At 39.8% G+C, this 16,152-nt stretch overlaps 1 protein-coding gene across 3 annotated transcripts; it reads left to right on the forward strand.

Annotated features, from left to right (window-relative positions):
* The first annotated feature begins 8,025 nt into the window (after positions 1-8,025).
* On the forward strand, positions 8,026-15,484 carry RPL34 (ribosomal protein L34). 3 transcript variants are annotated; one of them, XM_015138987.3, is made up of 5 exons: positions 8,026-8,090; positions 9,496-9,569; positions 9,650-9,749; positions 10,062-10,165; positions 12,130-15,484. In XM_015138987.3, the coding sequence occupies exons 2-5, from the start codon at positions 9,505-9,507 to the stop codon at positions 12,212-12,214; spliced, it is 354 nt and encodes a 117-aa protein (XP_014994473.1). In that variant the 5' UTR covers positions 8,026-8,090; positions 9,496-9,504; the 3' UTR covers positions 12,215-15,484. The 3 variants fall into 3 exon arrangements, with proteins under 3 accessions (XP_014994473.1, XP_014994475.1, XP_014994474.1); XM_015138989.3 differs by having other exon boundaries at positions 8,067-8,203; XM_015138988.3 differs by having other exon boundaries at positions 8,067-8,192.
* The last annotated feature ends 668 nt before the right edge of the window (positions 15,485-16,152 follow it).

Raw genomic sequence — 16,152 nt, forward strand, 5'->3', positions numbered from 1 at the left:
TCTTTGTAGCAAAAGTTGTTGCTAAATTACAGCTCAAGCAAGCCATGACATATTTTAAATGTTTACACTGAACCAGTTAATCCTTTTAATACACAAAATGTAATGTAACTTCTATACAGTCTTGTGTTGCATAATGACATTTTGGTCAATGACAGTCTGCATACATAAGGCAGTGGTTCCATAAGATTGTAATGGAGCTGTAACTTTCCTATCACCTAATGATGTGGTGGCCATCACAACCATCATAGTATAACATGTTACTCACATGTTTGTAGTAATGCTGGTGTAAAAAAACTTACCATCCTGCCAGCTGTATAAAAGTATAGCATATACACTTAGGTACAGTACATAATACTTGGTAATGATAATAAACGACTATGTTACTGGTTTATGTATTGACCATACTACACTTTTCTCATTATTTTATTTATTATTATTTTTTTGAGACGGAGTCTCACTCTGGCACCCAGGTTGGAGTGCAGTGGTGTGATCTTGGCTCACTGCAACCTCCACCTCCCGGTTCAAGCCATTCTCCTGCCTCAGCCTCCCAAGTACCTGGGATTACAGGTGTGAGCCACCATGCCTGGCCTCATTATTTTAGAGTGTACTCCTCCTGCTTACCAAAAATAAAAAATAAAAAAACTTAACTGTAAAACAGCCTCAGGCAGTCCTTCAGGAGGCATTCCAGAAGAAGGCACTGTTATAATAGCAGATGACAGCTCCATGCATGTTATTGCCCGTGAAGACAAGATGGGACAAGATGTGGCAGAGGAAGACAGTGATATTGATTATCTTGACGCTGTGTAGGTCTAGACTACTGTGTGTGTGTCCCCGTTTCTAACAAAAGGGCTTAAAAAAATTTAAAAAGAGAATGAAGCTCATAGAGTAATGATACAAGGACAGAAAGTATTTTTGTACAGCTGTACAATGTGTTTGTGTTTGAAGCTAAGTGTTATTACCAAAAAACCAAAAAGTTAAAAATTTGTTTTAAACTTTATAAAGTAAAAAAGTAACAGTAAGCTTATTAAGGTTAGTTTATTATTGAAGAAAGAAAATTTTTTATAAATTTAGTGTATATAAAATATATCTAGCATATAGATACACTATATATACTTTTATATAGTGTAAATATACACTAAATATTTATATATTTATTATATATTATATACAGTATATATTTGTATATTTATATATGCTACATATTTATATATACACTATATTTATATATACACTATAAATATATATAGTATATATAAAGTGTGTAGTGTTTATAAAGTTTACCATATTGTATAGTAATGTCCTAGGCTTTCCCATTCATTCACCACTCACTCGCTGACTCACCCAGAGCAACTTCCAGTCCTGCAAGCTCCATTCATAGTCAGTGCCCTACACAGGTGTACCATTGTTTATCTTTTATACCATATTTTTCTTCTACCTTTTCTATGTTTAGATATGCGTACATACACAAATACTTACCATTGTGTTACAATTGCCTACACTATTCACTGCAGTAACATACTGTACAGGTTTGTAGCCTAGAAGCAGAAGGCTATACTATAAAGCCTAGGTGTGCAGTAGACTCTAACATCTAGGTTTGTGTAAGTACACTCCATGATGTTCACACAAAGATGAAACAACACATTTCTCAGAATGTATCTCTGTCATTAAGCCACACATGACTATAATTGGCCTATTCACAAATAAACACAGGATTAATAAAGGCATTTTTTAAGAGATCAAGTAAAGAGATTAAAAGCAGGAAAATAGCTTGAACCAGGAGGCGGAGGTTGCAGTGAGCCAAGATCACACCACTGCACTCCAACCTGGGTGACAGAGTGAGACTCCGTCTCAAAAAAATAATAATAATAAATAAAATAATGAGAAAAGGATAGTATAGTCAATACATAAACCAGTAACATAGTCATTTATTATCATTCTCAAGCATTATGTACTGTACATAAGTGTATATGCTATACTTTAATACAACTGGCAGGAGAAAATTTAAACTCTCATCTTAATAGATAGTGAGAAGGCAACTCATAAATTAATATCCATTCCTGACATGGCTTAAAAGAAGAAATGGTAATCAGTTGCTATTTTCTTTTTTTTTTTTTTTTTTTTTTTTTTGAGACGGAGTCTTGCTCTGCCACCCAGGCTGGGGTGCAGTGGCCGGATCTCAGCTCACTGCAAGCTCCGATCAGTGGCTATTTTCTTATTAACATATGTCATAGTGGAGAAACATGGATGCTTTCCTGCATTTGGGAATAAGACAAAAATGCCATTAATCTAGACTACTATTTCTATTTAGTATTGCATTTGAGATATTAGCCAATGGGATTGAACAACAGGTGTAAGAATTAGAAAGGAAGAGGTAATATCTGAAAAAATAAAATCAATAAAAAGTTAATACCAATCATAAGATAATTCAGTAAGGTAGCAGGGCATACACGAAAAGACAAAAATCCATAGCCTTCAATTTAAAAGAAAACAATTAAATGGAGTAGTGGCAAAGAGTATACCACTTACGTTAGCAACAAAACAGATAAAATACCTAGAGATAAACTTAGTAAGAAATGTACAGAGCTTTTAGGGATAAAACTTTAAGGACATGGCAAGTAGATATTCCATGTTCTTAGATAGGATGACTCAGGATCATAAAGACGTCAAATCTCCTGAAGTTAATATACAAAATTAACACATAAAAATGTCAACTTTTGTCTGGAGTTAAACAAGTTGATGCTAAAATGTGTATGTAATAATCAGTAAGAATTGTCAATAAAACTCTGAAAAAGTAGAACAACATTGGGAGGGATCAGTCTTACTAGATATTAAATCATATTATACAAAGCATCTTGAATTAAAACAATGTGGTCTTAGAAAATGAGTAAATATCTAGGACCTAAAATCAATTTTTCATAAAACCAAAAGAAACATCAGACAGTAGAAAGAGATCCTAAGAAAATCCAGATAATGAAACATTGAAATAACTACACTAAATGTGTTTAAAGATTCAAGGAAAAAAGTCAAGACTGAAAATTTCAGCCTAGAATAGGAAATATAAACAGAGAAATTGAAAGTTTACAATAGAAAAATGTAATAACTGAAATTACAAACTTGATCGATGGTTTTAATAGCACATTAGACATTGCTGGACTGGAAGACAGGTCAGAAGAAAACAGAATGAGGCATGTAAGAACAAAAAGGTTTAAATATTAAAGAGAGGGAAAGAAACTATGATGGTTTTAAAATATAATCTTAAAATCACTGATAATCTTTCCATCAAGAATGAGGATATATGTCTACTGCCTTCAAATCTTCTTAGGTTTGTGACACCATTAACCAATAGAGTATGACTGAAGTGAAGCTATGTGACTTCCAAGGCCATGCATCTTCTGTTGTTTCTCTTAGAATGCTTTTTTTCTAGATGCTTTCTCTTGAGAACCTCCCTCCCAGAACCAAATTGCTGTTTGTGAGAATTCTAAGCTTTATAGAAAGGCTATATGTAGTTGCTCTGGTTGACAGTTCCACATGAGAGCCCAGCCTTTGAAGCAGCCCAATCCAGGCATTAAACTAAAAATAATTCAGATAATTCCACCCTCTACCCCCACCCTGTGATGATTAATTTCTTTTTTTTTTTTTTTTCAGATGGGGTCTCACTCTGTCACTCAGGTTGGAGTGCAGTGGTGCCATCTCAGCTTACTGCAACCTCTGCCTCCCAGGCTTAAGTGATCCTCTCAGCCTCCTGAGTAGCTGAGACCACAGGTGTGCACCACCATACCTGGCTAACTTTTTGTATTTTTGGTAGAGATGGGGTTTTGCCATGTTGCCCAGGCTGGTCTCACACTCCTGAACACCAGCAATCTGTCCACCTTGGCCTCCCAAAGCCACTGGGATTACAGGTGTGAGCCACCATGCCCAGCCTGATGATTAATTTCATGTGTCAACTTGACTGGGCTAAAAGATGCCCAGAGAGCTGGTAACATTATTTCTGTGTGTCTGTGAAGGTGGTTCCAGAAGAGATTAGCATTGGAATCAGTATACTAAGTAAAGAAGATTGCCTTAACAATGTTGGTGAGTATCATCTAATTTGTTGAGGGTCTGAATAGAAAAACATGTGGAGGAGAGTGAAGTTTCTCTCTGCTTAAGCTGGGACATTCATCTTCTCTGTTCGTGAACATCAGCACCCCTGGCTTTTGGGACTCTGGACTCAGAGTCCCAACTGATTGGGCTTATACCACCAACTGTCCTGGTTTTCCAGCTTGCAGATGGCAGATTGCAGGGCCCCTCAGCCTTCATAATCACATGAGCCAATTCCTATAATAAATAAATAAATGTATATCCTATGGGTTCTGTTTCTCTAGAGAACCCATGCACACCTTAGCTGTTCAAGTTACCCCCGAGTTGAGGCTCCAATCATTACATAGTAAAGGCAAATTATTCTCATTATACCATGTAGAAATTCCTGATCCATGTAATCCATGAGCATACTAAAATGGTTATTTTATGCCACTAAGTTTGCAATGGTTTGTTATGCAGCAACTGATTACCAGGAAAAATATCTTGAGATACAGTGATATGGATACAGTATGCAACTGCAGTCCCAGAAAGAGAGTGGGGAATGGGGCAGAAACAATATTTGAACAAATAAATGAGTGAGAATTTTCTAAACCTCATGAAAGAGATCAAGACATAGACTTAAACATCCCTATCAACCCACAGAATAAAAAGAAGAGCAAACCTAAGCATATCATACTAAAACTACTAGAAATTAAATCTAAAGAGAAAATGTTTTAGAGGACTACCAGAGGAAAAAAGACAAATTCTCTTTAAAGAAGCAAAAAATAATAATAATAATAATTTCTGACTTCTCAATAGATTATGGAAGTAAAAAAAAAAATCCAATATAATTATATATTCAAAGTACTGAAAGAAAGAAAAAACAACTGCCAATAATGAATTCTATTTTTAGCATAACAAAAGCTGTTGGTGTCTTGCAACACATTCCTTCATTCTCCTTCTAATTTTGGCTTCATTTTTAGTTTACAGATTAGTAATCATAATCACATGTACAAAATCCCTTAAAAATTTTTTTTAGAGACAGAGTCTCTCTATGTTGCCCAGGCTGGCAAACTTCAGCGGAAATGCAGTGGTGCAATCTTGGCTCCCTACAACCTCCACCTCCCAGGCACAAGTGATTCTCGTGCCTTAGCCTCCTGAGTATCTGAGATTACAGGCGCCTGCCACCACGCCCAGCTTATTATTGTATTTTTAGTAGAGACGAGGTTTCTCCATGTTGGCCAGGCTGGTCTTGAACTCCTTGCCTCAAGTTATCCACCTGCCTTAGCCTCCCACAGTGCTGAGATTACAGGCGTGAGCCACCACACCCGGCCTAAATAATCTAATTTGTTTTTTTAATCTCTCTTTGTTCTCTGTTCATTAATTTCTGTGTGCACTTACTACATATTTTACAAATTTTTGTGAAATTAAAATAAGGTGAACCTATCATACTTTTTTTGGCTTGGACTGGGAATCTTTGAGGTTTAACATTTGCTTATTTAAGGGTTTTTGGATAAAAGCTATTAATTGTAATGTGGTCAGATTTATTGGTCTTTTCTGAGTTTGTGCTTTTTGTGTCGTATTTAAAAAATCCTTTTCTACTCCAAGGTCTGTAAGATATTCACCTATATTTCCTAATAAATTAAAGCCTTATTATTGACTCATTTAAGGTTTTTTTTTTTTCTGTGTAGAGTGACTTAAGGATACAATTTTTTTCTTTTCATATGTATAACCATTTTTCCCAACTTCATTTACTGAATAGTCACAAATTCCCCACCAATCTATTACCTTTGTCATATACCAAAGTTTCATACATCTATTATTATTATTATTATTGAGACAGGATCTCATTCTGTTGCCCAGGCTGGGGTATGGTGGCACAATCATGGTTCACTGCAGCCTCAAACTTCTAGGCTTAAGTGATCCTCCAGCCTCAGCCTCCTGAGTAGGTGGGACTAAAGGCATGTGCTACAACACCTGGCTAACTAAAAAATAAAAATAAAAAATTGCAGAGATGGGCATCTCGCTATGTTGCCCAGGCTGATCTTTAACTCCAGGTCTCAGGCGATCCTTCTGTACCAGCCTCCCGAACTGCTAGGATTAACAGGCATGAGCCACTGTACCTGGCTGTCTTTGAAGTTTTTAATAAGATCGCCGTATCTCTCTCAAGACTGATCAAGAAAAAATGCAATTACAAATTTAAAGAGAGGGAAAAATAGTATTATGGAACTGGATTAAGTATCTTAAGGGAAAACTACAATAATGAGACCACTATTCTTATCTACTGGGGTGGGCGAAGGCACGGACAGAGATGTAAACAATATAATGTGGCAAGGGCTCCCATCTCCTGTTCTCTTCTGCTCTGCAAAGTCTCTCTTGAAATATAGAGAACATATTGCAAGTAAATATATTCATTTGTGCATTTATTCAAAAACCACATTTGTCTCTCTATGCAAGCTTCCATCTCAATGCCTGGCACAGAGACGAAAAAGATTTCAGAAGACAAAAATCAAAGGACTGGAAAAGAGGGAAGCAGTTGATGACAAGGTCAGGGGAGAAGCAGCTATTTGAGAGTGAGCAGAGGGAAGGATATAACCAGAGCCTTCCATCTGGTGTTGTGACAAAGATGGCAGTGATGTGAGGCTTGATAGAATTAATAGGCCTCACAGTTCAAGACAGACTACATGCCCTCAGTCACTTGCCTGCTTTCTTGATTTGCCAGATAGATTAGAAATCCTAGAAGGAAATTTGAGTGGGTACTGGGATATTCTACCCAAATCCTCTCTTCTGGGGCAATGCAGCTGCCTCACAGCTCTCTTCCTCACTGGACGTTACCTTCAGCTTCAGGAAAGCGCTTCACCCATGCTCAGGGAGCAGCATGCCAAGAACTGGCTGATGTGGGAGCACAAAGGCAGAGCTTCCTAGCTTGTTTGGGACAACTATGTTTATCCTAATTCCAGAGCTCCCTGTTGGAACAGCTGAGGCCTCAGTTGCAACTACGTTGTGAATCACCTGACCCCACCTTTCTCAGCTTCCTGGAGGTGCATTCTAAGAGCGCTCCCCATAAACCAACACTCAAGTCTCTCTGAGGTGTGTTTCCAGGGAGCCTAATCTAAGACTAAAAACTTAAAGGTCCCTTTTAGCATTCTCCCTTAGAGCCCAGGCAAAGAGTTCTTTACTTTTTTAGAGGTCATGAATCCCTTTGACAGGGTGATGAAAGCCAGGGACCCACCTCTCAGAAAAATACACACGTGCACTTAATGTAAAATTTTACGTACTGTTTTAAAGGTTAAACTTTACCACCCATGAAAAGCCTCAAGTAGCTCTTTGTACATAATCATAAGATTAGCAATCATTTACTGAGCACTTCCTCTCTATAAGGCCCTGTGCTAAGTGCTTTAACTTCATAATGCCTTTGATCATGACATAACACGGCAGGGTAGTTCCTAATATCTTCCTTTTAGAGATTTAAGGGCTTGCTCAAAGTAACACAGCTAATAATTAGCAGACACTGGATTAAAATCCCAATTTGTTTGTAAAGCTTGTGCTCTGAATAAATGACAAGGAAAGAGAAGGGAAGGTTAAAGAAGGGAAGGTCCTCGAAGGTCCCTTAACCATAAATGTCAAGAGTTGGGATTTAAACACAGGTCTAACGACAGAGCTGGAGCCCTTTAGATTAAACATGTAGCTTCCATGAAAACGAAGGAAGTTGACTTTGTCCCACCTCTGCCCTTTGCGGCTTGTCATTTGCGTTTGTTTCTACAGCGATTCCCAATAGATTTCTGCGTGGCCTTGATAGAGACAGCCAGTTTGCATCCCCGCCCACAGTGGGGCGGCAAGTTGCTTGGCGTACAACGTGGCGGTTCCCTGCATCTCCGCCCACGTCGGAGAGGTGCGTCGGCTTCCGTACAACACGGATACGCACTCTCCGCCGTGCCGCTGGTTCTGACGCAACTTCCTGTCCTGCGCAATTCTATTTGACCTTTGAACTCGCAAAGGCATTTTTCTTCCTCTTCCGGGGACGTTGTCTGCAGGTATGGCTGTTGTTCTATTTTTCTCTGTCTTTATTTCATTCACAATCGGCTGCCATCCGAGGAGCTGAGGAAGCCTAGCGCTCTCAGGAGCATTCATTTGAGGTGGCGTAGGGGTAAGGGGCACAACAGGGAGGTTGGTGGTGAGGAAGTTCCTTTCTTTGATCTTCGGAAATCCCTTGTTCTTGGTGGCCCCTCCAAAGCCGCGAGTAGCCAGAGCTCACCACCCCGGAGTTTGCTCCTTTCCAAGTGCAGCGTTTGGAGACAAACGAGTTGTGGTTTGGCGGTCTGAGACTGGGAAATCGCCGAACGTTTTCAGATTTTGCACCCACCTTTCCACAGCACTCCTGTACACGTCCTTAGTCTTTGGGAGGGCGGGGACCGGCAAGTTCGGGTGGTGGTTTCGCTATTTGGCTTCTGTTTCCAAGGCCCATGTCTAGGAAGAGAAAAATGTGTTAGTGAGAGAGAAGTTTCTGTCTTGCTTTTGGAGATGCAAACAGAATAGTGGCTTCATAAATCACTCGCACTGACTTTACGTGTCAAGTTTTGGTGTCTGGTAGTTCTGTTTGAGTTTAATTTTATAGTGAGAGGCTTGTGACAACAAATGCAGGCTCTTTTAAATAACAAAATAATGTTATGAAGTGGTTACAAGGTGCGGAATGGGAAGACAATTAGTTCAAATGTTGATTATGTTTTACTTTGGGTAGTTCACTTAACGAAGTTGCTCATATGCATATCTGTATAACCGCTTTGCTAAATAACATCAAGTTGCCAGAAGTGGGAAGAAAGCAGGTGTCATAACCCAAGGAAACTTGTGTAATACCAAAATTAGTATTAAAGGGTATGCCTTTACGCAGGTGGTGCTTTAGGGCAAGACATTGAACCCTGATACATGTGCCAGGCATTGTGTTGGGAGGGATAGCTCACGTCGTTTAATCCTAATGACAGCTGTATAAAGTAGGCAGAATTCCCATTTTAGAGAGAAGGAGGCTAGCTCCTTGCCCTGTGTATTCCCAATAAATGGCATAGTTAAGGATTGGACTTCAGAGCCCACTTCTTGTGCTCTTTGTTGAAAGCAGTGTTTCTCCAACTGGTCTCGTAGCCCTTTTCTGGACACCACTCCAAACAAAATCAGACTCTGAGTAAGGAGCCTGGTCATCACAATGTTAAGGAAGTACCACATTTGATTACCATCAGGAAAGCTAACATTCTTGGCCTCTTGTTTATCAGTCACCTTTAAATACAAGTAGTTTTGAAAGGTGGAAATGTTCCATGAATAATACATCTTAATTTAAGGGTGTTACATACAAGGATTTGTACGTGAATGAAATAGACCACATAATGCTGTTTTGAGATTTTATCTACTATTACAATGGAAAGACTTGATGTTACTCTGTTCTTAATTTAGGCACTCAGAATGGTCCAACGTTTGACATACCGACGTAGGCTTTCCTACAATACAGCCTCTAACAAAACTAGGCTGTAAGTATTTCTAAAAATTTTAAGTATATATTATCATTTACTCTACAAAATGCTGACCTATTGACTGTTTCACTTTCTAGGTCCCGAACCCCTGGTAATAGAATTGTTTACCTTTATACCAAGAAGGTTGGGAAAGCACCAAAATCTGCATGTGGTGTGTGCCCAGGCAGACTTCGAGGGGTAAGTGTACCTTTTACTTTGAGCAGCCTAACAAGTCTTGAACTTGTTGAGCTTTCATCCCTTCATGATGGAATGAATCAAGGAGAGGTTACCACTAAGAGGGTTGAGAATTACTAATCATCCATGAGCCAAATCTGCCAAGAACGTAGACTTTTTAAACCAATCTGAGAAATGCGGTGAAATGCCTTTCAGATAAATCAGTATACTATTTCCCTTTGTAACCTACTTTAAACTTGCCCTTAACACTTAACAAAATTTAGGGAAATTTCTGTTAAAGCATCACAAAATAATCTTAATGTTTTTCTTATGAAGGTTCGTGCTGTAAGACCTAAAGTTCTTATGAGATTGTCCAAAACAAAGAAACATGTCAGCAGGGCCTATGGTGGTTCCATGTGTGCTAAATGTGTTCGTGACAGGTAAGTTAAATGCTTAAATGGGCTTTCTTTAGCAGATTCTTGTGTGTGTGTGTTACACTGTATGCTAATCAGTACAATGGTGAAACAACTCATTTTAAACCAGTTGCATTCTTGAGAATCCTTCCTTCACTATGGATAATTGATGCTGCACAAAGCAAGAAATGATATTCAGAGTAACAATTTGGGGACATATTTATGCTAGATGTGGAGATTAAAAGGAACTTGGTTTTGTTCAGGAGGTGGGTAAGAAAGTCTCTTAGTGGTTTGGACAAACATAGATGGAGTGTGGAAGGTGTTAAAAGTGTAGGAACAGAAGAGCTGTGTGTTCTCATGTGCCTGGAGCATAGGGTTTCAGGAGATGATGGACAACAAAGATAGAAAAGCCAGATTATGGCCAGGTGCAGTGGTTTACGCCTGTAATCCCGACAGTTTGGGAGGTGGAGGCAGGCAGATCACCTGAGATTGCGAGTTTGAGACCAGCCTGACCAACATGGAGAAACCTCCTCTCTACTAAAAATACGAAAAGGCGTAATGGCGCATGCCTGTGATCCCAGCTACTCAGGCTGAGGCAGGAGAATTGCTGGAAGCTGGGAGGCACAGGTTGTGGTGAGCTGAGATTGCGCCATTGCACTCCAGCCTGGGCAACAAGAGCGAAACTCTGTCTCAAAAAAAAGAAAAGAAAAGCCAGATTATGAGGGATTTTGCAGAATAAAAGGTAGATTAGCTTTATTTATTTATTTAGAGACAGAGTATCGCTCTGTAGCCCAGCCTGGAGTGCAGAAAGGGCATTCCAGGCAAGGAAAGTACAGACTGATCTGGCACATTGTGGGTGAAAATGGAAATGTACATTGGATTTAAGTCATGAGTTTTAAGCTGAGGAAGTTTGGCTTTTTTCCCCCAGCCTTTGGTTCTAAAACTTTGCTGAACACAAAATCAGATGGGCACATTTATTAAAAATTTATTAAAAATACAAATTCTCAGGCCTTATCTCCTGAAGATTTGAACTTAGGTTTACAGGATAGCCTAGAAGTTAGCATTGTTAGCTGTGATGCTGAGCAGGTCTGCATGTGGTCTGTGCTTTAGGTAAGTTAAGGGAATTTTTAAGTGACATCAGTTGTATGTGTCTCTGATAGGATCACTTGGGGGAGATTTGAAGAAATTAGAAAACCCAGAGTTTTGAGGCTAGGTTATTTGATAACCAGGGTTACCAATGGGAAATGGGGTGGGGGAAGGTTTAAGTTGAAGCAAGAGGAGTGCTTTACCTCTCTTGGTAACTGATTGAACAAATGCTAGGAAGACCTGCTTTTTGCTAGGTCCTGTACAACACTGTAATGATAGTGATCCGTAAAATGCACTCCCAGATGGAGGTTCAAAGACGAGAAAAATCTTTCCAAATTTAATCTTCATAAACTGCCTGTTAAATAGGTGTGAAACTATTTTGTACCTTAATATAGAGAAGGTAACTTGTCCAGTGTGCAGCTAGTGTATGGTGGAATTGGCCGTAAACAGGCTCTAAAATCCTAGCTTTTGGTGAGGTGTCTCTTGCTAATATCCCTTTACCTTTTAATTTAATTTTTAGCACATAGCCCCTTCTGTGTTGTTTTTTACTGGGAATTTTCAAAAATATGGTTAAAATAGTCTAAGACTTTTGCAAATCAAGAAATACCACTATTCCTGGATCCTAACAATAAATTAGAACTCTCATAAGTGGTCTCCTGTGGGGATGACTTTATAGTTTATCTTGACTGAGAAGAACAGATAACTACTGGCATGAAATTGAAGGATTATCCTGCTTTAAATGAATTTTAGCTTTTAAGTTTTACTCTGTATTTGTGGGCTTCCTGTAGTTTCCTGGGTTCCCTGATTGCTTTGCTTAGTTGTTTTACCATGTTTGCCTTCTCTATGCTAAATAAAAAATGAAGTTCATTTTAAAGAAACGATTAATTTGGTATTTTCCTTTCTAGGATCAAGCGTGCTTTCCTTATCGAGGAGCAGAAAATCGTTGTGAAAGTGTTGAAGGCACAAGCACAGAGTCAAAAAGCTAAATAAAAAAATGAAACTTTTTTGAGTAATAAAAATGAAAAGACTTGCTCTATGTATGATTTTTTTCTTTTTCTGTTATAATGTGTTAGTATACAAATTTTGCTTCTGTATGGTATTTGGAGACCCTGTAATTTTTAGATTACTTTTTCTTTTTTTTTTGTTTGTTTGTTTGGTTTGGTTTGGTTTGGTTTTTTTGAGACGGAGTTTCTCTTGTTGCGTAGGCTGGAGTACAGTGGCACGATCTAGGCTCACCACAGCTGCTGCCTTCTGGGTTCAAGTGATTCTCCTGCCTCAGCCTCCCAAGTAGCTGGGATTACAGGCATGCGCCACCATGCCCAGCTAATTTTGTATTTTTTAGTAGAGACGAGGTTTCTCCATGTTGGTCACGCTGGTCTCAAACTCCCGACTTCAGGTGATCCACTCACCTTGGCCTCCCAAAGTGTTGGTAATAAGGTGCGAGCCACCACACCCAGCCAGTGGGTTACTTTTTCTGAAGAAACAATTGGTGGTCACTGATTGCTAGAATTTTTTTGGTGACAGCTCTACCGCTGCATTGGAGCATAATGTCCTTCCCTTTGTGGGCTAAGACTTAGGGGTGGTTTGGGAGGAATGACCCTTCTATTTGAACCTTTAATATCCTTTTGATCCTTATTATAGTATCTCCTTTACATCAGCAAGTTTCACGGGATAGAAACCTGGGTATTCTAGTTCCTTGGAATGGAACCTTTTTAAGATTGTTTTTAAACCCTCTGTTCTTTTAGGTCACTTCAGTTCAAAAATGGTATCTTGGAGAGCTCAAAACTCCTTATTTAACAAATGAGTGAGCTACTGTATATAAAACCTTGGGTCAAGGGTATAGTTTCTGATCTACATTGGATTTATTATCCAGACCAGAATATTAAAATTCAGACCTCATTTTTCTTGGGAACTATGTAGTGTTTTTGCCAGCTCAGACAACGTTTCACTCCTGCTGCCCAGCCTGGTGTGCAATCGTGACTTGCTGCAACCTCCACCTCCCGGGCTCCAGTGATTCTCTGCCCCAGCCTCCCAAGTAGCTGGGACTGCAGGTGGGCACCACCATGCCTGGCTCATCTTTGGTTTTTTTTAGAAACAGTTTTACTGTGTTCCTAGGCTGGTCTCAAAACTACTGGGCTCAAGCAATCTGCCTGCCTTGGCCTCCCAAAGTGCCAGGATTACAGGCATGAGCCACTCTGCCCAACTTGTTGGCTGGCAACTTTTTTTTTTTTTTTTAAGTGGAGCCTCGCTCTTGCCCAGACTCGATCTCGGCTCACTGCAACCTCCACCTCCTGGGTTCAAGCAATTCTGCCTCAGCCTCCAGAGGTTTACAGGTACCCACCACCACACCCAGCTGGTTTTTGTATTTTTAGTACAGATGGGGTTTTGCCATATTGGCCAGGCTCGTCTTGAACTGACCTCGAGTGATCTGCCCTCCTCGGCCTCCCAAAGTGCGGAGATTGCAGGCATGAGCCCCTGCACATGGCCAGGACCATCTCTTAAAGCCATAACAAGCTTATTCCAATCTCTGAGTAGAGAGCAGAGACCTTGAACCATCAGGGAATGCAGAAGCTGAAGTACCTGGGGAGTACAGTAAATTTTGACTATTTTCCTCAGTTGAGGAAAATGTATCTACTAACTGGCATGATGTAACTACTTAGCAGAGGAGAGTTACCTCTTATAAATAACGCTTTTCTGGCTGGACGCCATGGCTCACGCCTGTAATCCCAGTACTTCAGGAGGCCAAGGCAGGCGGATCATGAGGTCAGGAGATCGAGACCATGCTGGCTAGCATGGTGAAACCCGTCTGTACTAAAAATACAAAAAATTAGCTGGGCATGGTGGTACACATCTGTAATCCCAGCTACTCGGGAGGTTGAGGCAAGAGAATTGCTTGAATCTGGGAGGCGGAGGTTGCAGTGAGCCGAGATCGCTCCACTGCACTCGCCTGTGCAACAGAGCGAGACTCGGTCTCAAAAAAACAAAAAACCAAAAAGAACATGCTTTTCTTAGACCAGACTCAGTGTCTCGCGCCTGTAGTCCCACTCCCAACACTTGGGATGCTGAGGTGGGAGGATAACTTGAGGCCAGGAGTTGGAGACCACCCTGGGCAGCTCGCCAAGACCCTGCCTAAAAAATAAGAAAAAAATAAGAATACCTCTTAAGGTAAAAGGCAAGAAAAATAGGACCTCATAACACCTTTACCCCACTGCCAGCTAACTTGTTCTTGGTATATAAAATTTTTAATTAGCATTTTGCAGAAGAAGAGAGGAGTCACAGAACTAGTAAGTGGCAAAGCTGGCGCTTGAACTCACTTTTAAGAATTTCATTTTAACCACAGTACACCTGATTGGCTGTGTGCCTGACTCCACCAAATCTGTTTTAGTCCTGCCAGCAACTGCAACACCTTTATTCCCATTTTACTGATGAGAGAAGAGACAGAGGTTATAGAAAACCCAGAGCCATTTGTACTGTTGGTAGGATTTTTGCAGCTGTGTTGGTGAGTAAGACTAATGATCGGGCACCCTGATAAATGCCAGCAGAATCAATGATAGCTGGGATTCCTGTTGTCAGCATTCATAGTCTCAAACGATTGAGATCCATTAGCTTTCCCCAAACACCTGCCAATCCCAAAGATTGTTAAGCAACCAGCATAGTAGAATTAATTATCTTGTATAATACTTAATCACAATATTGAAAATATTATAAAATGGGGATAGAATTGAAAAGCTTGAATTCTAAGGCAGATTTACATCACTTCCTCATGATTTAGGCTTATATATACTGCACCAAGCAGTTTTGTGATCATGTTTTATTGTGTTTGATGTAACAATCTAAAAAGTGGCACTTTCAATAATGTGCCTTAAAACTTAAATTCAATTAATTGGCTGCTCTTTAGGCCAGTCTAGTTTTTGAAAGGTTTGAGATGTAATTTCTGAAAAATTGCTGTGGAGGGGAAAGCCAATTTGCCACCCCAGCCTGAGTTCTTGCTGGTGGAGGGAGGCTTCTCCCTCTCCTTGCTGCTGCAAGTTAGGTACAACAACATGACTGGACACACAGGCTCTAGCTGGTGGGAACTACCAAGTTTCAGCAAAATACGAAATGGGTGAACTTTGAGAAACATAAGGAAGTGAAGGAATTGAGGTATACATTCTTTTCAAAGAATTCCTTGTATGTTAAATTGTTTTAATTACAAACATCTTTGTAGACTTTTTGGAACGTTTGGAAAAATAGAATGATAAAAAAATCTCAAGTTCACTATTTAGTCTTTGTATTATTTTTTTGGAGACAGAGTCTCACTCTGTCACCCAGGCTGGAGTGCATTGATGCGATCTCAGCTCACTGCAACCTCTCCCTCCCGGGTTCAAGCCATTCTACCTCAGCCTCCCGAGTAGCTGGGACTACAGGCACCTGCCACCACATCTGGCTAATTTTTGTATTTTTAGTAGAGACAGGGTTTCGCCATGTTGGCCAGGCGGGTCTCGAACTCCTGACCTCAGGAGATCCGCCTGCCTCGGCCTGCTAAAGTGTTGGGATTACAGGCTCGAGCCACCACGCCCAGCCACTACTCAGTCATTTGTGATAGTTGGATGTTTTTCTTCCCATCTTGTTTTCCAGGAATAAAATAGATATTTTAAGTAAAAACTGGAAGCCCACTGCATATATAAACTTTCAACTCTTTTTTTCCTCCCACATAACCCCTGTGATTATATTTCTTTTCAAAGAATATTTTAGTAGCTGCATGCAGTATCAAATTCACATGCTATAATTTAGACATTCCCTTTATTTTGAACATTTGGGCTATTTCCAATTTTTCTCTATTTTAAAACATGAGCATTCTTATATATCTGATTATTTCACTTACACTGAATTATTTCTTAAAATTCACAAGCTGGTGTTGAAGTTCAGTATTTAGAAGACAAAGAGCA

Source organism: Macaca mulatta, chromosome 5, assembly GCF_049350105.2.
Source record: "Macaca mulatta isolate MMU2019108-1 chromosome 5, T2T-MMU8v2.0, whole genome shotgun sequence".
In the NCBI taxonomy this organism is placed as follows: Eukaryota; Metazoa; Chordata; class Mammalia; order Primates; family Cercopithecidae; genus Macaca; species Macaca mulatta.